Genomic DNA, 23,534 nt, shown 5'->3' on the forward strand with positions numbered 1-23,534 from the left:
GATGCCATTCCTTTCTGTTTGTTAGTTTTCCTTCTAACAGGCCCCTCAGCTGCAGGTCTGTTGGAGTTTGCTGGAGGTCCACTTCAGACCCTGTTTGCCTGGGTATCACCAGCAGAGGCTTCAGAACAGCAGATATTGCTGCCTGATCCTTCCCCTGGAAGCTTCATCCCAGAGGGGCACCCCCCTGTTTGAGGTGTCTGCCATCCCCTACTGGGAGGTGTCTCCCAGTCAGGCTACACGGGTCAGGGACCCACTTGAGGAGGCAGTCTGTTCCTTCTTGGAGCTCGAACGCCATGCTGAGAGAACCACTGCTCTCTTCAGAGATGTCAGACAGGGACGTTTAAGTCTGCAGAAGCTGTCTGCTGTCTTTTGTTCTCCCCAGTTTATGTTTTTGTATGCTTTGTCGGAGATCAGTCGTTTCTAAATATTTACTTTATTTCTGGGTTCTCTATTCTGTTCCATAGGTCTACATGTCTACTTATATGCCAGTGCCATGCTGTTCTGGTTATGATACCCTTATATTAGTATAATTTGAAGTCAGGTAATGTCATGCCTCTAGATTTGTTCTTTTTGCTTAGGTTTACATTGGCTATTTGGGCTTTTTAAAAAAAATTCCATATGCATTTTAGGATTTTTTTTTCTAATTCTGTGACGAGTGATGGTATTTTGATAGGAATTGCATTGACTCTGTAGATTGCTTTGGACAGTATGGTCATTTTCATGGTATTGATTCTTCTAATCTATGAACATGGGATGTATTTCCATTTGTTTGTGTCATCTATGATTTCTTTAAGCAGTGTTTTGTAGTTCTCCTTGTAGAGTTCTTCACCTCCTTGGTTAAATATATTCCTAAGGATTTTATTTTATTTTATTTTGTAGCTATTATAAAAGGGATTGAGTTCTTAATTTGATTCTCAGCTTGGTCATTGTTGGTGTGTAGCAGTGCTACTGATTTATGTACATTGATTTTGTAACCTGAGGCTTTATTGAATTCATTTATCAAAGCTAGGCGCCTTTTGGAGGAGTCTTTAGGGCTTTCTAGTTATAAGATCATATCATCAGCAAACAGAGATAGTTTGACTTTCTCTTTTCCAATTTGGATGCCCTTTATTTCTTTCTTTTGCCTGATTACTCTGTCTAGGACTTACAGAAGTTGCTAATTTGTTTTTAAACTATATTTCTGGAAGATAAATCTGGTAGAAGTTACAATCCACCAACTGCCTGCAAGACTCTGCTTTGCATCTATGAGACTCAATAGGAATAGTTCCTATGGAAGCTTCTGTGTTCACTGCTCATTTAATAGGCTCTAGAACTGTAACTTCCCCAGCTTTCAAATGCAAGAACCATTTGTCTAAACTGCTTCAGTGTGCTTACTCTGATGAGTAAGGAAGCTTTTGGTCCATAGATCTGGGTAAGGGAGAATGCATGTGTGTATATATATGTGTGTCTCTCCCTGCACAGAGCATTGGAGAGTAGTAGTCCTAGAATCCCTATTTCATTTACCAAATAAATAATGGTTCAAAGTGGTTAGTTGAAAAAACAAAAACCAGAGTGCTTCACTAAATCACAGTAGGTCCAATAAATTTAGACCTTATTGATTTCTATTGGGTGGCCTGATGGCCTAACTGCCCTTTAGAAAATTATTTCAGTGAAAAAATGTGATCTGAGTTCTAGGAAGCCGATTTACAGATGAGCTTTTAGAACACAACCCTTCTGTAAGTTGGGGAATGCCTGTAGTGTGTAACACTATTCATGCAGCACTTTTGAATAGAATGAAGCATTTTATGAAAAACCAAAGACAAATATGAATTTATTGGTGTATTCCAATGCAAGCAATTCTGTTCAACTAAGTAGAAAATATTACTTCTAAATTCAGATTCCATTAACTGCTAGACTTAATGCACCTGTTATAAGTGACTTCTATTAGGAAAACCAAGAAAGCTTTCGTATTTTTAGATATTTTTTGCTGCATGAAACAATCACTGTTTAACCTTTTATCTTTCCTGGGCTGCCAGTTTTCTCTGTAGTGCTTGATAAATGTTACTGACTGCTAATGGGGAGAGGAGGGTCAGTGCCTGGGGAGAGAATGAATAAAGTAGGATTAATGCACAGGATATCCAAACATAGTTCATATGATGTACTAGAACTCTTAGTTTTGCTTATATCAGAAGTAACTCATTTACTGTGTTTTTAGGAGATCATTAGATTTTTAAAAATCTTTCTCTTATTTAAAATCTTAAATTTATTCTAGTATACTACAAAATATAAAAAATTTTCCACCAGAATTAGAACACTTCTGTTTCCTAGTTTGTAGAGTCCTCTTTTGTAATTATGCCAAGAATTTTTCATGAAAAATTATTCACTTTCAGTAAAATTATAAAGAAGCATTGATTCTTCATTTTTAATGCACTATATTTTGCATCTGAATCTAGCTTTAAAGGATGTACTGCTTTTATACCATGCTTCTGAATCTTGTATTTGCTTGAGTTTCTTAGGTTTTAGGTAACATTTTAAAACATCTTTCATTATGAAAAATTGCAAGCATGTACAAGAATAGAATAGTACTCATCATCCAACTTCAACAGTTGTCAACTCAGGGACAATTTTGTTTTAATTATAACCTTCATTACTCCCCTTCCTTTTTTTTATATGCGAACATTTTACTGAAGTCTAATGCACATATAGAAAAGTACACAAATCATGTCTACAGCTTGAGGAATTTTATACATCCTCTTGTATTATCTTGAAGCAATTGTCATGCTTTACCTACGTATTTCATCCTTATATTTTAAACAAATGCCATTACAAAGACCATGCTTGTATAATGAAGCTATTTCCATATCTTTGGTGTATTGATAACTAGTTGCAACAAACTTTCCAAAATAATCCAGAATAATACTACAAAACAGTTTGATATGGTTTGGCTATGTCGCCACCCAGATCTCATCTTGAATTCCCATGTGTGGTGGGAAGGACCCAGTGGGAAGTAGTTGAATCATGGGGGCAGGTCTTTCCTTTGCTGTTCTTGTGATAGTGAGTAAGTCTCACAAGATCTGATGGTTTTAAAAATGGGAGTTTCCCTGCACAAGCTCTCTCTCTTTGCCTGCTGCCATCCATGTAAGACATGACTTGCTCCTCCTTGCCTTCCACCATCATTGTAAGGCCTCCCCAGCCACGTGGAACTATAAGTCCATTAAACCTCTTTCTTTTGTAAATTGCCTAGTCTTGCATATGTCTTTATCAGCAGCATGAAAACAGACTAATACACAGTTGTTCCTCATAGTGAAACTATCTGATTTTTGTTGACATTTTAAGCAAATAGGAGGTGGGGAGATAAGGAGTCCATGCAGTAAGATGTCTATAGCTCCTTTTCTACCATAAACAAATAATTGTTGTTTAGGTGATTTGTCTTTAAAGCACTCTATTTGTCCAGAAAATTTACCCAAACCTTCAAATTACTTTCAAGTCAAGTCACATAGCTTGTGAAGAACTCCAAGAGGGTGACGGGACACAGTGGCAGTAAAGTTAATATTTTTCTTTTTCTTTTTCTTTTCCCTATCATAGGCAGTAGGACTTGTGACAGGCTTTTCTAGGTAGGAAAGAAAAGAAGGAAGGGAAGAAATAAATAGCAATAAATGACTCAATACATACATACATATATACAAGTAAAGCAGAAGGGAGGAGAAAGAAGCTGAGGGAAAAAAGGATGGATAAGGAGAGAAAGCCTGCAGGACCTCGGGGTATTGTCTGGTCCATGGTGTGACTGCACATAAGAAGAGCACTCTCAGGCCGGGCGCAGTGGCTCACGCCTGTAATCCCAGCACTTTGGGAGGCCGAGGCAGGCGGATCATGAGGTCAGGAGATCGAGACCATCCTGGCTAACAGGGTGAAACCCCGTCTCTACTAAAAATACAAAAAATTAGCCGGGCATGGTTGCAGTAGCCTGTAGTCCCAGCTATTCGGGAGGCTGAGGCAGGAGAATGGCCTGAACCCAGGAGGCGGAGCTTGCAGTGAGCAGAGATCACGCCACTGCACTCCAGCCTGGCTGACAGAGCGAGACTCCGTCTCAAAAAAAAAAAAAAAAAAAGAGCACTCTCTATCCTTTGAAAACTCACTGGAGATTCTGGACATAAGAACTGCTTCATTTCTTTCTCTTGCCCATTGGAAACAAGCTTTCTAGAATACATTATAATTAAATTAAATTGTACAGGTATAATGAAAAAATTAACAGTGTTCCATGGAGATCTCTTCCATGAACTCATGCTTATTTTTAATAACATCAGTATCTTTAGGGAAAGTAAAAATGTGAGCAACCAAATGGGTAGGTTAGAGAGTGACAGCAGGGGAGGATGTGGAATCCACACTGCTCACCCTGAGATGCTCTCGTGGCTTCAGCAGCGTGGCTCTGGCAGTGACAGCCCGTCGCACTGACCACCCTGCTTCTCCAAGGCGTGGAGTGACAGCTCAGTGTGACCAGACCACCCAGGTTAAATGGCCTGCGTGCTGAGGCATGGTGTTCTGGACTCTGGTCAGCCTTTGTTACACTCCTGAAACATTTATTTTATTTTATTTTATTTTAGCTTAAAAAGCTGTATGAAATTATTTTTTGTATCATGTCTAAAAATGAAATTTTTCTCAGTTAACCCCAACTGTACTAACTTATTCAAAGAGTGCTGGTTTGTGGACTCTTCTCATGTTTCTTGGGTGGTATCTATATTTTAACCATTTCTCAAATCATTAGCACCTTTATTTTTAGCATTTTTGGCAGGCCAAAAATATAGAGGAGATAAAAATTGAACTCATTGGTTTAGATGCATTTTAATAGTTCTAGCAAAAGACTCTTTGGAAATTGGATTTTAATTATAACTTGAAATATGAATTTTATTCAGTATTTCTTGTTGATAGCCAAGCACATTTAAGGGGAAAAAAATTGTTTCAGATTTTTATTCATTCCTATACCTCACCACTTCCCATACTGAAAATTTGAGAAACTACTTAGTACTAGTTCTAACTGATCTTTGAGGAAGTTTGTGGTATCATTTTCTTTTTCTTTTTTAAAATAGAGACGGGCTCTTGCTGTGTTGCCCAGGCTGTGCTCGAACTCCTGGCCTTAAGCAGTCCTCCTGCCTTGGCTTCCCAGAGTCGGGATTACAGGCATGAGCTACCACACCCAGCCTGACTATCATTTTCAAGCTAGAGCTGTAGCTGAAATTCTGGGCTTGGTAAGCACTCAGCATTCCTCAGTAACAGGACTACCTGTGGAGAATTCCTTCAGAGCTGGGCATGGTGGCCCACACCTGCAATCCCAGCACTTTGGGAGGCTGAGATGGGCAGATTGCTTGAGGCCCGGAGTTCGAGACCAGCCTGGCCAACATGGTGAAACCTGGTCTCTACTAAAAATACAAAAAAAAAAAAAAAAAAGAGCCAGGCATGGTGGCATGTGCCTGTAGTCCCAGCTATTTGGGAGGCTGAGGCAGGAAAATAACTAACTCAGGAGGCGGAGGTTGCAATGAGCTGAGATCGCACCACTGCACTCTAGCCTGGGCGACAGAGAGACTCCATCTCAACAACAACAACAAAAAAGAAGTCCTCCAGTTACCGATGTGCTTTCATTTTATTTTCCATTCTTTGGCTCTTAACTCTGTTATTAGTTTATATATCCCAGGCCCTGGTGATAGTAACTACTTTACCCAGGCCTGTTCAGGCACCCCTCACTGTCCAGCTTCTGTCCTTTCCACTAGGCCTATAAAATGATCAAACTTTTTTATATGCGCAAGTATTTTCATGTGTGTCTCCTCTGTCTTTGTCGTAAACGAAACTTTGTGTTTCCCCCAAACCTGTATGTCGTGAGCAGACTTCTCGAAGGGATCACTCGCCACAGCTCACTGGGAACCTAGGTAGAAGGGTACCGCTTCCAGACCATTGCTCTCACTGCCATCAGCCTCACTTTTTTTTTTCACTGTTTACTACAAAACAAAGTAATTTTAAGATATTTTTTAAAATTGACGTTAAGAAGCTAGATTAGGTAACTTCTTATAATATGTGACATTAAATATTTTGAGAAATTCTTGGTTTCGTTGGAAGGCATTTGTAATGATAAACCTTTTTTCAGTTATAATAAGATACTAAGCAGAGATAATTTTGTCATCCCAGATAGCAATTTCTTATTAACAATTGATAATATTTGAACTGAAAGAGATTCTTGGCTTTATTTCTATATTTTTTTCTACTTAGGTATTTAACTTTTTTGACATCCTCTTATCCCCTCAATAGGATCCAAAATATGTCTAAAATTAATTCAAAAGAAAACTATTTGAATTATTGCTTGTGTTTGAAAACAGTATTTACTGTAGTATTCCACAGTTTCTTCTTTTTTTTAGACTAAGACAATTAAATAAAAATGTAAGGGATAAGAAATATAGTTGAAGTCACAATAAAGTATATTTTCTTTTATGGACATAAAACATAAATTTTAAATGTTGGCTATTTAAGAAAAAAATTCTCCTGGTAAATATTATGCATAACCATTGCCCAAAAATGTATACAGCTGTTTTCCAACATATTTATATACATAGTGGTTCACTTAAGACCAGCCCTGTTAGAACCTTCTGAATATAATGTGCTCTTAATTTATAAATGGGCTACCCTCAGTGTATAAAATATATAGGCATATATGTTATACATACAAAGTAAAAAATATAAAAAGGAAAGATGGAAGAAAAAAGAAAGTATCCTTTCCTATAAGATCCAGACAGAAAGTCATTATAATTAGTGGGACCATGGAAAATATTGGAAGGATTTCAGTTTTGGCAAATACTTTTCAGAAAAATATCCAAGCTATGAGAACACTAAATGTCTATTTTAATAATTTAGTAGATGTTTCTATTCAAACATTCAGTGAAGGTGTTTCCATCTTCTACTATGTAGAAAAGAAGACTTTTGGGGTGTCTGTTAAAAGCAAAGAGCTGCTCATTTTTAACAGGTTAGTAATAACCTTTTAATCAAGTATATGTCATGCAGAGACTCAAGTCCTGTTCCAGTAGTGTTTGAGTATGTTTGATGGAAGATTCCAATGGTGAGGATCTGAATTCTTCGTACATCTTAGAGGGAGTGGAGCAGGATGTTATGGCAAAGGAGGGGGTCAGCCCCAAAGGTAGCTGGCCCAACCTTAACTGTGGATGTTAAACACACACACACACACACACACACACACCCCAAATATTTCTATAGCATTCTTTTTGCTGCATTTTCTTTATTTTAAGCCACAGGTCTACTTGGAGGGTCACGCAGCAAGTGGCTTATAAATAAAATCAAAGTCTATGAATAGTGTTATCGCATTAAGAGACAATTGCTGGGTTGTTCTTTCATTATGTAAAAAGCTCACATCTTGGGAATCCATGAGTTGGTAGGTTTTATGGAATACCTGAGATGTACCTTGCTCTGATTAACATTGCCATGCTACTCACTATAAAAAAGCCCAAGGGCAGACTACAGAAGACACTAGGGTCACCACTTTCTGGAGATTGAGTTGTAACCCAACCCATTGACTTCATCACAGCTTTCTTCCATGTAGAATAACGAATTTCACTTTCCTCAGCATTAATCTGAGGTTCAAACCGCTCCATCGTGACGGCGGACAAATCCTCAGGTTCAAGACTCCATACGTCGACTCCTTCTGCAGCCCCTGCCACCATGGCAGTGGTTTCGGGAAAGAAACCACCCAATGCAGTGGTTTCGGGCATCAAGGGCTTCACTACTGGAATATACAGAATGTCTGCTTGTAGCTGCATAAGAATTTTGTTGCTGGTCATTCCTCCATCAACCTGCAAATGACTGAGTGGAATTCCACAGTCTCGATTCGTGGCATCCAAAATCTCTCGAATATGGAAACAAACAGCTTCTAATGCAGCAAAAGCAATATGGCATTTATTGGCGAACTGAGTGAGTCCACAGATTATCCCTCTTGCGCTGGGCTCCCAATAAGGTGCATATAACCCCGAAAATGCTGGGACGAAGTAGCTGCCATAAGAAGTACCTACTTCTTTAGCAAGTTTTTCAATTTCTTCTGAGGTCTTTATAATTCCAAGATTGTCTCTTAGCCAGCGAATAACAGCACCAGCTATAGCTACAGAACCTTCCAAAGCATAATATACCCGTTTGTCTCTGCCAAGTTTGTAAGCCACTGTGGTGAGAAGGCCATGATCAGAAAATACACACTTATGGCATGTATTACATAGTAAGAAACATCCTGTTCCATACGTATTTTTGGCTTGTCCAATCTGGAAACACATTTGTCCCACCAGTACAGCAGACTGGTCTCCTGAACACCCAGATATTGGCACACCTTCCAAGGCCCCAGCTTTCATTAGGCCATAGATCTCAGAAGAACTCCGAACATGTGGAAGAATTTCCATTGGAATTCCAAAAAATTCACAGAGTTGTTTATCCCATTCCAAAGAATGAATGTTGAAAAGCATAGTCCTACTTGCATTTGTTACATCTGTACAGTGGACAACTCCATTGACGCCTCCTGTCAAACTCCAAATAAGCCATGAATCAATAGTCCCAAAAAGAGCTCGTTTTTCTTCAACGGCCTTTTGAACTTTTCTCACATTGTCAAGGAGCCAGTGAAGTTTCACTGCACTGAAGTAAGTGCTAAGTGGAAGGCCTGTCTTGGACTTGACAAAGTTATTATTTCCTGGAATTCTTTTACTAAGACTCTCAACGGTAGACTGTGTTTTTAGTTCAAGCCACACCACAGCATTGTAGAGAGGCTCTCCAGTTATCTTGTCCCAGACTACAGTGGTTTCCCTCTGGTTACTGACACCAATAGCTTTTATGTTGGAAATACCAATATTGAGCTGTCCAAGTTTCTCACATGTTTTCGCTATACACTCATACACAGAATGTAGAATTTCCTTAGGGTCCTGTTCCACCCATCCTTCTCTTGGGAACTCTTGTTTTATTTCCACTTGATGATGACTAAGTAGTTCAGCTGTTCTTGAAATGAAAACCAAAAAGTGCGTGGAACTGGTGCCCTGGTCCACTGCCCCCACCAATGGCCCCAAAACTGCCTTTTTTGAGGCTGCCATGAAACCAGCTTCAGGTCCGCCCGCGTTTGCGGCCGGTTTCCTGGGTGACGGCGGCGGGAGGGGGAGGGGCGGGTGACGAGTCCAAAGAGCGAGGCCGCGCGAGTCCGCTGAACCAGCCTCACTTCTTTACTGGCTGGCTAGCAGGCTACTGCATTCTCTCTGCAGCTCATTTTCTCCCTTGGCCTCCAGGCATACATCTGTCTTTAACACTGAGATTATCTTTCCCTGTGTATTTTGTTTCTCCTGCCATAAACGCCTTCAGAATCTATACTGTTGGCTCACGTGAGACTCCTTCATAGCTCCTTGTGACTATCATCTTCCCCCCACAAACCCATTCATCACCTTAGACTGCAGTTCCAGGGTCTGTTGGACCTTTCTGGTATTTAGAACTCTGGGGTCCCCACCTTGGTTCGGACTAGATGTGTGCCTTCTCATTCTCTTGTATTTCTTCATAAATCTGTGCTCTTTGGCCCTTGTTCTTCCAGCCAACTCTTGGCCATTCAGCCTAGACCCAGTAGTCAGTCATTTCAAAGCTATTCTCTTTATGTGCCTGGCATTGCCCACACCGTTGTGGGTGATAGATAACAGGCTCAATACAATTTAACCCTTGCTTATAATCTAACTTTATAGTCCAGTAACAATAAACTCACACCCTAATTAAGTATATTTGGAATATGCGTTATTCTCTGTAAAACCAGTTTTTATAACAGTTTCTTCTACAGAAAATTTACTTCAATCATTTGCCCACCTTTCTATAATTTAGGCTAGGAATCACTGCTTGGAATAAACATCGGTTAGAATAAACTCGATTTGAATGCCGCCCTCTTGAAAGAAATTTGTGTTGAGTGAGTGGTTTTAATAATAGTATTACTAGCCTTAGCCATGGGATATGCATGCCAAAGAATAGATGCTGATTATTCAATGGTCTATTGTAATGTTAATTTACTGATACAGAAGATTCTTCCTTTGGAGAACTGTGAAAGCACTTGATACACAGCACTTTTTAGCTGAAGTTATGCCAACTCAAATGATGCTTCTTAAAAGAGTTAATTATTTGTATATTCATGCATTCATTATGGTCTTCTTTATTCCTTAGTAAACTACATGCAGTCTCTGCTGTGCCTTGTTGACAGGAATTTTTTCTAGCTTACATGAGTTAACTGTTTTCAGGTTTCATTAAAACTGCCTTATGTTAATAGAACTGCTGGAGACATACATGGTTTTTTTCTCCTAAAGATTAATAGTGTTGAAAGTCAAAGAATCACAGAGTATTAATGTTATAGGAAATCTTAGCAGTTATCTAGTCTAACACTTTCATTTTATTAATTAGGAAAATGAAGACCAGAGATATTTCTGTTTTCCCAAAAACACTTTGTCTGTTAGGTATGAGCTGCTTGTGGGTCTAAGATGTGGGGAAAAGCAAGAGAGATCAGATTGTTACTGTGTCTGTGTAGAAAGAAGTAGATATAGGAGACTCCATTTTGTTCTGTACTAAGAAAAATTCTTCTGCCTTGAGATTCTGTTAATCTATGACCTTACCCCCAACCTCGTGCTCTCTGAAACATGTGCTGTGTCAAACTCAGGGTTAAATGGATTAAGGGCGGTGCAAGATGTGCTTTGTTAAACAGATGCTTGAAGGCAGCATGCTCCTCAAGAGTCATCACCACTCCCTAATCTCAAGTACCCAGGGACACAAACACTGCGGAAGGCCGCAGAGACCTCTGCCTAGGAAAGCCAGGTATTGTCCAAGGTTTCTCCCCATGTGATAGTCTGAAATATGGCCTCGTGGGAAGTGAAAGACCTGACCGTCCCCCAGCCCAACACCTGTAAAGGGTCTGTGCTGAGGAGGATTAGTATAAGAGGAAGGCATGCCTCTTGCAGTTGAGACAAGAGGAAGGCATCTGTCTCCTGCCTGTCCCTGGGCAATGGAATGTCTCGGTATAAAACCCGATTGTACGTTCCATCTACTGAGATAGGGAAAAACCGCCTTAGGGCTGGAGGTGGGACATGCGGGCAGCAATACTGCTTTGTAAAGCGTTGAGATGTTATGTGGATGCACATCTAACAGCACAGCACTTAATCCTTTACATTGTCTATGACACAAAGACCTTTGTTCACGTGTTTGTCTGCTGACCCTCTCCCCACTATTGTCTTGTGACCCTGACACATGCCCCTCTCAGAGAAACACCCACGAATGATCAATAAATACTAAGGGAACTCAGAGGCTGGCGGGATCCTCCATATGCTGAACGCTGGTTCCCTGGGTCCCCTTATTTCTTTCTCTATACTTTGTCTCTGTGTCTTTTTCTTCTCCAAGTCTCTCATTCCACCTAACAAGAAACACCCACAGGTGTGGAGGGGCAACCCACCCCTTCATAAGAGACTACTGTTATTCATACTTTTGCCCTGACTTCTCAAATGGGACTCTGCATTGAGTATAGAGGAATTATGGAGACCATCGTGGCATTTTAATTTTGTTCAAAAAGGTGCTTGGTGTTTAGAAATCAAATACGAAGGGTACTTTGTACCTTATTACAGGATACAAAACAGAACAAATAACATTTGAGACTTATATTGTTGATTTTATTACACTTATTTGGGATGAGGGTCCTAACCTGATGCTTTTTTTTTTTTTTTTTCCATTTTTTATTGAGATGGAGTCTCGCTCTGTCACCCAGGCTGGAATGCAGTGGTGCGATCTCGGCTCAGTGTGAGTGCTGCCTCCCGGGTTCAGGCCATTCTCCTGCCTCAGCCTCCCGAGTAGCTGGGACTACAAGTGCCTGCCACCATGCCTGGCTAATTTTTTGTATTTTTAGTAGAGATAGGGGTTCACTGTGTTAGCCAGGATGGTCTCGATCTCCTGACCTCGTGATCCACCCACCTCAGCCTCCCAAAGTGCTAGGATTACAGGCGTGAGCCACCGCGCCCAGCCCTGATGCTCTCTCTTGACCTGGTATGGCAAATTCTAGGGACTGTCTTTCATTTCATGATTAGCTTATTTTATTTCCTGGAGGGAAATAGAAAAGTTCAATTGCTTTAGAGAGTAATGAGCATATATGTTAATTATGGAAGGAATGGAATGTATATTCCATATACATATATGGAAGGATGCATATGTATATTATATATTATGTGTGTGTAGTTTATGTGTTTAACATATATAGCATATTGATGGCATAGTCTTTACTACCTGGAATTGTGCCCTATTGCAGTTATGGTATTTGTTTAGAGAGAAGCAACTGATGATTAAATGTCAGTATAACTATGTTGGACTTTATTCAGTGGCCAGTGGTGAACTACTGAAGGTAAATTACTAATGTCACAAGCTATGATCCATAAACAAAATGACCTGTCAGTATGTGGGTGAAAGGTTGGGAAGCAATAACTGAGGTTGGTAATAGGGTTAGAACTAGTGTAATGAACATAGAGAGGAGGTGAATGAAGCAAGATCATAGATATGGGAACTAACTCTGAGTATAAGTAGAGGAAACAGATTAAACTCTGAGATGACCTACCTTTTAGCATTACATTTTAGGTAAATTCTTTGTAGGTACATTTTAGTGTGTGCATATTTACAGCAAGTGTGCAGTAGCTGTTGATTTTTACTGTACCTTACTGAGATACAGTAGGATGAAAAAGAATTCATTCACTGAAACGGAAGAATTTTTCACTTTGGCTGTGTTGCGTTAGGCTTATATTAACCAAACTGATGCAAAGATGTTAGGCTTTTAGTTGATGGTATATTCAGTGGGAACCAATTATGTAATCGTGTCCAGAAAGGTGTAAGGTGATTATCCTGTTCTGTTCTGTCCAGATCAGACCATAGCTATGAAATTTTTGAGTTTATTTTTCGGTTCAGTGTTTTGAGAGAGACTGATGCACTAGAGCCCTGAATTTATAGTCAGGGTGATGATGAAGACCCCAAATCATGTTGTGCAAGCAGTGGTTGAAGGACATAGGACGGTACAGACCATTGAAGGATAATTTGGGAAAATATAATGCTCTCTGTAAGATTTTGAAGAATTTCATAAGAGACAGATTAATTAATCTTGTTCTGTTTATTGTGGTGGCAGAATTATCAGTGTTACAAAATAAGAGTGAAAAAGATTTTAGAGCAACGTACAGAAGAACTTCTAATAGTAAGTGTTTGTATTAGTCCATTTCCATGCTGCTGATAAAGACATATCCGAGACTGGGCAGTTTACAAAAGAAAGAGGTTTATTGGACTTAACAGTTCCACGTGGCTGGGGAGACCTCACAATCATGGTGAAAGGCAAGGAGGAGCAAGTCATATCTTATGTGGATGGCAGCAGGCAAAGAGAGCTTGTACAAGGAAGCTCCCATTTTTAAAACCATCAGATCTCATGATACCTATTCACTATCACGAGAACAGCATGGGAAAGACCCATCCCCATAATTCACTCGTCTTCCACTGGGTCCCTCCCACAACACATGGGAATTATGGGAGCTGCAAGATGAGATGTGGTGGAGACACAGAACCAAACTATATCATTCCACCTCTGGCCCCTCCCAAATCTCATATCCTCATATTTCAAAACCAATTATGCCTTCCCAACAGTCCCCCAAAGTCTTAACTCATTTTAGCATTAACTCAGAGGTCCACAGTCCAAAGTCTCATCCCAGACAAGTCAAGTCCCTTTCGCCTATGAGCCTGTAAAATCAAAGGCAAGTTAGTTACTTCTTAGATACAATTGGGGATACAAGCATTGGGTAAATACAGCCATTCCAAATGGAAGAAATTGGCCAAAACAAAGGGGCTACAGGCCCCATACAAGTCTGAAATCCAGTGGGGCAGTCAAATTTTAAAGCTCCAGAATGATCTCCTTTGACTCCATGTCTCACATCCAGGTGACACTGATGCAAGATGTAGGTTCCCACAGTCTTGGGCAGCTCCTACCTCCTGGCTGCCTTCAGGGGCTGGTGTTGAGTGTCTGTGGCTTTTCCAGGCACATGGTGCAGGCTATCAGTGATACCATTCTGGGTTCTGAAGGATGGTGGTCCTCTTCTCACAGCTCCACTAGGCAGTACCCCAGTAGGGATTCTGTGTGGGGGCTCTGACCCCACATTTCCCTTCTGCACTGCCCTAGCAGAGGTTCCCCATGAGGACCCCGCCCCTGCAGCAAACTTCTGCCTGGGCATACAGGCATTTTCATACATCTGAAATCAAGGTGGAGGTTACCAAACCTCAATTCTTGACTTCTGTGTACTCACAGGCTCAACACCACGTGGAAGCTGCCAAGGCTTGAGGCTTGCACCCTTGGAGGCCACGGCCTGAGCTCTATGTTGGCCTGGCCTGTGTTTTCTGTCATCTTCTTCTGAGCTCTCCAAACTGTTCCCACCTCTACCTGTTACTCAGTTCCAAAGTTGCTTCCACATTTCTGGGTATCTTTTCTGCAGCACCCCACTTTACTGGTACCAATTTACTGTACTAGTTCATTTTCACACTGCTGATAAAGACATATCTGAGACTCGGCAATTTACAAAAGAAAGAGGTTTATTGGACTTAACAGTTCCACATGGCTGGGGAGGCCTCACAGTCATGGTGGAATGTAAGGAGAAGCCAGTCACATCTTACCTGGATGGCAGCAGGCAAACAGAGCTTGTGCAAGGAAACTCCCATTTTTAAAACCATCAGATCTCGTGAGACTCATTGACTATCATGAGAACAGCACGAGAAAGACCTGCCCGCATAATTCAATCATCTCCCACCAGGTCCCTCCAACAACACGTGGGAATTATGGGAGTTACAAGATGAGATTTGGATGGGGACACAGAGCCAAACCTTATCAGTGTTCAAGGATGATGTGACTGTCTTGCCATCTGTTGATGTGTGTAAACTACAGCCAGATAACCATTTATTGTGAAAATTTTTGAGGTTATGCATACATATTATAGAAGCCTTGTGTCAGGTGACCTTTCAGATCTCTTATACTATTAAATCTTTTGATTTTTATGGCATTACTGAGAAAGAATTAACAGGGTTTATGAAATAATTCACATTAGGGGTTAAAAAAGAGTGGGATGATGAGGGAAAGGGTAGTTACTTAATGAATTTCATATTTGCAAGATGAAAATGTTAGATCTTTTTCATAACAGTATGAATATACTACTTTTTTTGAGATGGAGTTTCGTTCTTGTTCCCTAGGCTAGAGTGCAGTGGTGCAATCTAGGCTCGCTGCAACCTCCGCCTCCCGGGTTCAAGCAATTCTCCTGCCTCAGCCTCCCAAGTAGCTGGGATTACAGGTTCCCACCACCATTCCTGGCTATTTTTGTGTTTTTAGTAGAGATGGGGTTTCATCATGTTGGCCAGGCTGGTATCGAACTCTTGACCTCAGGTGTTCCACCTGCCTCGGCCTCCCAAAGTGCTGGGATTACAGGCATGAGCCGCCATGCCTGGCCCAGTGTGGATATACTTAACACTGTTAAACTTTACACTTAAAAATGGTGGTAAATTTTATGTTTTTAATCACATAATAAAAGAGAGGGAGGGAGGCAAGAATCACTGTGACTAAGACTTCATTCATCCTTGGAATCAGAGTGAAGCCATTAGTACACAAAGGGAACACGGGAGGTCCAGCAGGTGTCTGGAGGAGGTCACTGAAACGGTTTGAAACGTAGGTATATCCTCATCTTGTTTGCTTGAGGGAGAGCCAGCAGTGAAGTGCAGTATCAATTTAAAGGTTCTCAGATTGGGCAAGATGTTTAACAGTAGCCAAAGACAGCTTGGCCAGAGGAAGAACTTGATTTATGTTGGGAGGAATATCAACAGACATAGAGAATCTTTATCAAAGTATCAGGCCAAAGAGTGAAGCATAGCATCAGTGGAAAAATGCACAATGATGAAAAGTCAGACCACAGAGCTCAAAACAGGCCAAGGTAAGTGGCCCAAGGTAGTAATTAATGTGAAGGTTTTAGAGGACTGCTTATATGTGTTACTGGTTTCATGGTGTTTGGGTGGCTCTGTCTTGTTTAAAAGAGCCATGATGATTAGATCATATTCATATGGAGACTAACAGACAGCTAGAAATTCAAACATTGGGGTTTGGGGGAGAGGTTGGATCTGGAAGCAACAATATTAGGGTAATAAAGATAACTGTGGACAGTAATATACATTAGATAGTTAAGACAGAACAAGTGGAGAATCAAAAGGAGGCTGAAGGCAGGCAGGACCATAGTAATACCTTGTTTTAGGGAGGTAAAGGAGGCAGATTCAGTGGTCAGAAAGGTAGAAAAATATATAGAATCCTAACCAGTAGAGAAGGCCCTTAAGCTTAAAATCAGCAGAGAGGTTGAGAAGGACTAATGCCAAGAAAAAGACTTCCAAAGAACTATTTCAAGGTAAAATTGAGCCAGAGGCTATGCCATAACATAAAGACATGAGTGTGCATCAGCACGCAGAGGCTTCAGAATTGAGATCTGCTCTTGAGAAGTCTGGTGTGGAGGCTGACAAGGTAAGAGAGCGGCCAAACGTAGGGATGTTAACCCAGTGATCTTTCTTTTTTAGCAGAGCATGTATTTGTCCACTGAAGTCAAGACAGTGACATGCATTGACTGTCTATAGCAACACTTCCTTTCTCACTGGGGAAGGAAAGTAGTTGAATCTAGTTGCTTGTTTTGTTTTTATTTTTGTTTTTTAATTTTAATCACCAGTGTTTTCAAATGGTTATAAACTTTTAAAAATATTTGTGGTAAAGAACATATAACATGAAATTTACCACCTTAGCCATTTTAAGTGTTCCACTCAGTAGTGTCATGTGTAAGTACTTGCTTTATTGTGAAACAGATCTCTAGAACGTCTTCATTTTGCAAAACTGAAACTCTGTACCTTTTAAACAACTTGTCTTTTCCACTTTCCACTGTCCCTGGCAAGTATTATTATACTTCCTGTTTCTATAAATTTGACTCCTTTAGATACCTCATATTAGTGGAATCATACAGTATTTTTTTATTTTTGTGACTGGCTCACTACACTTAGCATAATGTTCTCAAGCTTCAACCATGTTGCATTGTGACAGGATTTCCTTCCTTTTTAAGGAATTGTATGTATATATAGTGTATGTATATACCAATTTCATTTATCCATTCATTAATCCAGCACATGGCCAGTGAGGACATAGCGAGTGACGAGGAGCACATGGTCATCCATGAGGAGGAGGGGGTGATGATGTCATTGCTGATGACGGCTTTAGCACCACTGACACTGATCTCAAGTTCAAGGAGTGGGTGACCGACTGAGAGTGGGGACAGCTCTGGGGAGGAGCCAGAGGGCAACAAGGGCTTTCATGGGAAGGTATTTGCACCTGTCATTCCTTCCTCCTTTACTCCTGCTGCCCCTTGCTGGATCCTGAGCCCCCAGGGTCCCCCGATCCACCTGCAGTTTTTGGCAAAGTCTATGGTCCCACCCCGTCCTTCTCCTACACATTCTCGGATGCTTCCTCCTCAACCTTGGCACCCACCTCCTTCTTACTGGGCCCAGGAGCCTTCAAAGCCCAGGAGTCTGGTCAAGGCAGCAGAGCGGGCCCCCTACGGCCCCTACCCCTGGGGATGGGGGCCCAGGGACGCCTTCCAAGGCGACCTGTTTCCTCCCAATGGATCCTGCCACCTTCTGGTGCAAGAGACCTGAAAGTGTGGGCGACCTGGAGCTACCAGCCTCCTCAGTCATTGTGGTCCCTCCCAACACTAAGGCTTTCCTAGGCAGGAGCTGGGCTGAGCCACCCGGGGAGCAGAACCTGAAGAGGAGAAACTGGGCTTTGGGGGTTGGGGCAGAGGGAACCCCACGGACATGGATCCCGCACTGGCGGACCCCACCACACCCAAATGCAAGATGAGAAAATGCTCCAGCTGCAGCCCAAAGCCCAACACCCCCAAGTGTGCCATGTGTGATGGGGACAGCTTCCCCTTTGCCTGTACAGGTGGAGAAGCCGAGGACGGGCTCAGGGAACCGGAGATGGAGAAGGTGCTGTCCTCTTCACTGCACGCGCCCTGGACCAGTGCTGGCCTTGATCATGCAGCTCTTCCAGGCCCACTGCTTCTTCCTGTCCACTAGGCCACAGCTGCCCTCCAGGCCCACTATGCACACATCTTCCCCTCCAAGGTTTGTTCTGCCCCTGCCCTGACTCCCAGCCCTGCGGGGGTCCCGACCCCACCTCACCTGACTCAGACTCTGATGCTGCCCTGGCTGCCCCACCACTGCCTCTGCCCGAGAGTCACGTGAGGCTGAGAGTAGGGGCAGGGGCAGCAGTGGTGCCAGTTGGGGGGCGGTCCAGTGGGAGGAGCCTCAGCCTCGCGGGCTGTTCCGTGGGACTGATGACTGCATGATCTTCTGGGCACCTCACGGATCTTCAACTGCAGGTGAAACGGATGCTGGTGGTGGGTGCAGGGCCACTGGGAGCCGCTGCATGGTCCCAGAGGCTGGACTGGGGCAGGTGCCAACTGAAGCTGCTGGGGCAGCATGGGCAGGATGTTCTGCACACAAACCTTGGAAAAGAAAATGTGTGCATAGCGGGTCCACTGCTGCTGCCCCTTCCCTGACTCCCAGCCCTGCCTGACCCCACCTCACCCTGCTCAGGCTCTGGTGCAACTCTGGGTGCCTTGCCACTGCCTCTGCCCCAGAGTTGGGGCCTCGACAGCCTGGCTGGAAGGGGACACCCCAGCCCTGCCTCAACACCTGGATCCCTCCATAACTACCACATGCAGATGGGCGACCCCAAAGAAGATCCCAGGACTCACAGTACCCCCTGAGAACATGGACAGTATGTGGGGGTAGCAATGGAGGTCAGGATGGTTATCTTCTCCCAGGTAAAGCCATTTAATCCTTTCAGTTTGGGATGGAATAAGGCCTGCTTTTTTTTATTTGTTTTTTTTTTGAGACGGAGTCTTGCTCTGTCGCCCAGGCTGGAGTGCAGTGGTGTGATCTTGGCTCACTGCAACCTCTTCCCGCCGGGTTCACGCCATTCTCCTGCCTCAGCCTTCCGGGTAGCTAGGATTACAGGTGCACGCTACCACGTCCGGCTAATTTTTGTATTTTTAGTACAGACGGGGCTTCATCATCTTGGCCAGGCTGATTTCGATCTCCTGACATCACGATCCACCTGCCTCCACCTCCCAAAGTGCTGGGATTACAGGCATGAGCCACCACGCCTGGCCAAGGCCTGCTCCTCTTATCTATACCCCCTACCCCTGCAGCTGTGCCGGGGGAAAGCTGGGCAGTTTCCCTCCTCCGAGCCCCTGTACATACCATGAATTGTGGGACCTTCAGAGCTTTTCACTTTTCGGAAAATAGCTCCTGCTGGGGCTACAAGATGGAGTGTGAAGAGGGCCTTGGGCCACAGGGAGGCGCCTGTGGACTAGGGGGAGTTCCTGCACCCCTTCTTTCCCCAGAGGGGCTGGACTCAGGTGAGTATGGGGGTGGGGGCTCCTGCACTTCAACACAGGCAGCGGGAGGGTTTTCTCCCCATTCCCTCTGCACTCGCAACTTGAGCTATACTTTTTAAGAAAGTGATTCACCCTGCCTTTGCCCCCTTCCCCAGAACAGAACACGTTGATCATGGGCGATATTTTTCATTGTGCCAAAAAGTTGCCATGACCGTCATTAAACCTCTTTAACACCAAATAACAAGGAAAATAAAATAAAAAATTCGGGCATGGTGCAGAAACTCACTCCAAATAAATTACTGACCAAAATATTTATATAATGGTGGAAATATTCCAAAATTCAATATTTTGGGATTTATACACAAAAGATAAACAAATTAGAGGCCAAGAGGCTGCCGGAAGGGAAAAACGGGGCCTGGGAAGGCCGTTGTGAGGAATGAGCTGGGCCTAAAGAGGCTACTGGCAGGCGGGAGCTGGACCTGCCGAAGTGGCCGAAAGGCAGGAGCTTTGGACTGGGGAGGCCGCAGTGAGGTGAGAGCTAGCTGGGCGTGGAGAGTCCGCTGTGAGGCCGAGGCCGGGCCCGTGCAGGCCTTCGAGAGGCAGGAGGCCGGGCCTGCAAAGGCCCACTGGAGGTCAAGTTCTGGGCCTGAAGAGGCCGCCAAAAGTCAAAAGCGGGGCCTGGGAAGGCCGCCAAGAGCCATGAGCTGGGCTGGGCTGAAAGAGGCCACTGGGAGGCAGGAGGAGCTGGGCCTGGAGAGGCTGACTCGAGGAAGTTTTGCACCTGGAGAGGCCGCCGAGAGGACGGAGCTGGGCCTGGAGAGGCCAACTTCGGGACGATTTGGGCCTGCAGAGGCCGCCGGGAGGCCCAAGCTGGGCCTAGAGGAGCCCACCGACCGGAGGCCATTTGGGGCCTGCAGATGCCATCAGAGGGGGCAGGAGCTGAGCCTGGAGAGGCCACCGTGAGGCCTGAGCTGGGCCTGGGGAGCTTGGCTTCGGGAAGTTGTGTGCCTACCAGGGCCGCTGGGAGCTGGGCAGGAGCTGAGTCCAAAGACGTTGGGAGGCCAGAGTCGGGCCTGGAGACGCAGCCGGGAGGAAGAGCTGGGCCCGGAGAGGACGCTGGGAGGCTGCAAGTGGGTCTGGAGAGGCCGACTTGAGGAGGCCCGGCCGCTGCCTCCCGCATGGCGGCCTGTGCAGGCCCAGCTGTTCCTCCTGGCTGCATCTCCCGGCCCAGCTCCTGCCTCCCAGCAAACAAGCTCTTTTGGCTCAGCTCCCGCCGGCGTTTGTAGAGCCTGAAGTTTCTGCAACCAAGCGCTCAGGCCCACATCCCGCCTCCAGTAGCCTGAACAGTCCCAGCTGCGGCTGGAGAAGAGCCTGAAGGCCCCGCTGTTGCCTCCCAGGGGTGTCTCCAGGCCCAGCTCTCGCCCCACCGCGACCTCCCAGGCCCAAGTCCCTGCCTGCCTCCCAGCAGCCCGCGTGCGACCCTGCTCCTCCCTCACGGTGGCCTGTTGAGGCAGGGGCTCACGCTGACCTCTCTCAGCGTGGGAGGGGCCGGTGTGAGGCAAGGGGCTCACGCTGACCTCTCTCAGCGTGGGAGGGGCCGGTGTGAGGCAAGGGGCTCACGCTGACCTCTGTCAGCGTGGGAGGGGCCGGTGTGAGGCAAGGGGCTCAGGCTGACCTCTGTCAGCGAGGGAGGGGCCGGTGTGAGGCAAGGGGCTCAGTCTGACCTCTGTCAGCGTGGGAGGGGCCGGTGTGAGGCAGGGGCTCATGCCTCTGGGCAGGGTGCCAGAGGCATGAGTTGGGCATCAACAGGCCACCGTGAGGGAGGAGCTGGGCCGCACGCGGGCTGCTGGGAGGCAGGCAGGGACTTGGCCCCGGGAGGCCGCCGTGGGGGCAAGAGCTGGGCCTGGAGAGGCCCCTGGGAGGCAAGAGCGGGGCCTGCAGAGGCTGTTCTCCAACCAGTGCTGGTCCTGTACAGGCCACCGGGCGGCAGGAATTAGGCCCGAAGAACTTGGCTGGAGAAAGTTCGGGGCCTACAAAGGCGGTTGGTAGCCGGGCAGGAATTGAGCCAAAAGAGCTTGCTTACTTGCTGGGAGGCAGGGCCGGGAGAGGCCGACTTCAGGACAACTTGGGCCTGCAGAGGTCGCCGGGAGGCCCAAGCTTGGCGTGGAGGAGCCCACCGACCAGAGACCATTTGGGGCCTGCAGATGCCATCAGAGGGCAGGAGCTCATCCTGGAGAGGCCACTGTGAGGCCTGAGCTGGGCCTGGGGAGCTTGGCTTGAGGAAGCTGTGGGCCGACCAGGGCCGCCAGGAGATGGGTAGGCACTGAGTCCAAAGAGGTTGTTCAGAGGCAGGAGTCGGGCCTGGAGACGCAGCCGGGAGGAAGAGCTGGGTCCGGAGAGGACGCCTGGAGGGTGCAAGTGGGTCTAGAGAGGCCGACTTGAGGAGGTTCTGGGCCCGGAGAGGCCGCCGGAAGGGAAAAACTGGGCCTGGAAAGACCGTTGTGAGGAATGAGCCCCATGGGCCTGAAGAGGCCACTGGCAGGCGGGAGCTGGGCCTGCCGAAGCGGCCAAGAGGCAGGAGCTTTGGACTCGGGAGGCCACAGTGAGGCGAGAGCTAGCTGGGCATGGAGAGTTTGCTGTGAGGCAGAGGCTGGGCCTGTGCAGGCCTTCGGGAGGCAGGAGGCCGGGCCTTGTCGAGGCCTGCAGAGGCCACCGAAAGTCAAAAGCGGGGCCTGGGAAGGCCGCCGGGAGGCATGAGCTGGGCTGGGCCGCAAGAGGCCAATGGGAGGCAGGAGGAGCTGGGCCTGGAGAGGCTGACTCAAGGAACTTTTGCACCCGGAGAGGCCGCTGAGAGGCCGGAGCTGGGCCTGGGGAGGCCGACGTGAGGACGACTTGGGCCTGCAGAGGCCGCCGGGAGGCAGGAGCTGGCCCTGGACAGGCCGACTTGAGGACGACTTGGGCCTGCAGAGGCCGCCGAGAGGAAGAGCTGGGCCTGGAGAGCCCGACTGGAGGAAGTCCAGGGCCTGGAGAGGATGCAAAGCAGCAAACGCTAGGCCTGGAAAGGCTGCCCTGAGGCACGGGCTTGGCCTACAGAGGCCACTGGGAGGCAGGAGCTGGGCCTGCAGAGGCTCCTGAGACGGAGGAGCATTGCCCCAGGAGGCCAAGGTGAGGAAGAGGTGGGCCTGGAGAGCCCACTGTGAGGTAGAGGCCGGGCCTGTAGAGGCTGCCGACAGGCAGGGGATGGGCCCGTTGAGGCCACGAGAGGCATGAGCTGGGCCTCAACAGGCCAGTGTGAGGCAGGAGCTGACACTTGGGCACGTTGCAAGAGGCATGAGTTGGGCCGAAAGAGGCCACCGTGAGGGAGGAGCTGGGCCTGTACAAGCTGCCAAACGGCAGGAGCAGCTTTGGACTGGAGAGGCTGCAGACAGGGAAGAGCTGGGTGTGAAGAGTCTGCTGTGAGGCAGAGGCTGGGCCTGTACATGCCCTCGGGAAGCAGGAGGCTGGGCCTGGAGAGGCCGACTTGAGAAAGTTTTGCTCCTGGAGAGGCCACTCAGAGGCAAGAGCTGGGTGTGAAGAGGCTGACTTGAGGTCGATTTTGGCCTGCAGAAGCCACCGGTAGCTAGGAGTTGGCCCTGGAGAGGCTGACCTGAGGACAATTTTGGCCTGTAGAGGCCACTGGGAGGGAGAGCTTGGTCTGGAGGGGCCAACTGGAGTAAGTTCAGGGCTTGGAGAGGATGCACAAAAGGAAACGCTCAGCCTGGAAAGTGTGCTGTGAGGCATTAGCTTGGCCTACACAGCACTTGGAGGCAGGAGCTGGGCCTGCAGAGGGTGACTTCAGGACGATTTTGGCCTGCAGAAGCCTTTGGGAGGAAGAGCTTGGCCTGGACCGGCTGACTGGAGGAAGTTTTGGGACTGGAGTATGCGTCAAAAAGCAAAAGTTAGGCTAGGAAAGGCCACTTCGCGGCATGATCTTGGCCTACAAAGGCAATTGCGAGGCAGGAGCTTGGCCTGTAGAGGCTGCCAAAAGGCAGGAGCTTGGCCTTAGGA

General features: G+C 46.0%; 3 protein-coding genes and 1 pseudogene across 8 annotated transcripts in view; 1 reads left to right on the plus strand and 3 right to left on the minus strand.

The window, feature by feature from the left end:
• Window positions 1–20,529, plus strand: part of LOC117980048 (kelch-like protein 2) — a 105,087-nt gene extending 84,558 nt beyond the window's left edge. For all 5 annotated transcript variants that reach the window (XM_055111786.2, XM_055111785.2, XM_063603882.1 and 2 more), the window contains one exon: window positions 18,026–20,529. In XM_055111786.2, the coding sequence (XP_054967761.1) occupies window positions 18,026–18,159 (134 nt within the window). In that variant the 3' untranslated portion in view covers window positions 18,160–20,529. The remainder of the gene's footprint in view (window positions 1–18,025) is intronic.
• Window positions 1,562–12,141, minus strand: LOC100992780 (glycerol kinase 3-like). 2 transcript variants are annotated; one of them, XM_063603880.1, is made up of 2 exons: window positions 7,511–12,141; window positions 1,562–7,423 (listed from the first exon to the last, which is right to left on the minus strand). In XM_063603880.1, the coding sequence occupies exons 1-2, from the start codon at window positions 9,090–9,092 to the stop codon at window positions 7,413–7,415; spliced, it is 1,593 nt and encodes a 530-aa protein (XP_063459950.1). In that variant the 5' UTR covers window positions 9,093–12,141; the 3' UTR covers window positions 1,562–7,412. The 2 variants fall into 2 exon arrangements, with proteins under 2 accessions (XP_063459950.1, XP_008957900.3); XM_008959652.4 differs by having other exon boundaries at window positions 1,562–12,141.
• On the minus strand, window positions 19,784–20,706 carry LOC103783538 (putative uncharacterized protein FLJ44672). Its single transcript, XM_024927402.4, has one exon. The coding sequence runs from the start codon at window positions 20,704–20,706 to the stop codon at window positions 20,026–20,028; it is 681 nt and encodes a 226-aa protein (XP_024783170.3). The 3' UTR covers window positions 19,784–20,025.
• Window positions 19,784–22,968, minus strand: LOC134730283 (uncharacterized; annotated as a pseudogene).
• Between the last annotated feature and the right edge of the window lie 566 nt (window positions 22,969–23,534).

The sequence above is a fragment of the Pan paniscus genome, chromosome 3, assembly GCF_029289425.2.
Source record: "Pan paniscus chromosome 3, NHGRI_mPanPan1-v2.0_pri, whole genome shotgun sequence".
Classification (NCBI taxonomy): Eukaryota; Metazoa; Chordata; class Mammalia; order Primates; family Hominidae; genus Pan; species Pan paniscus.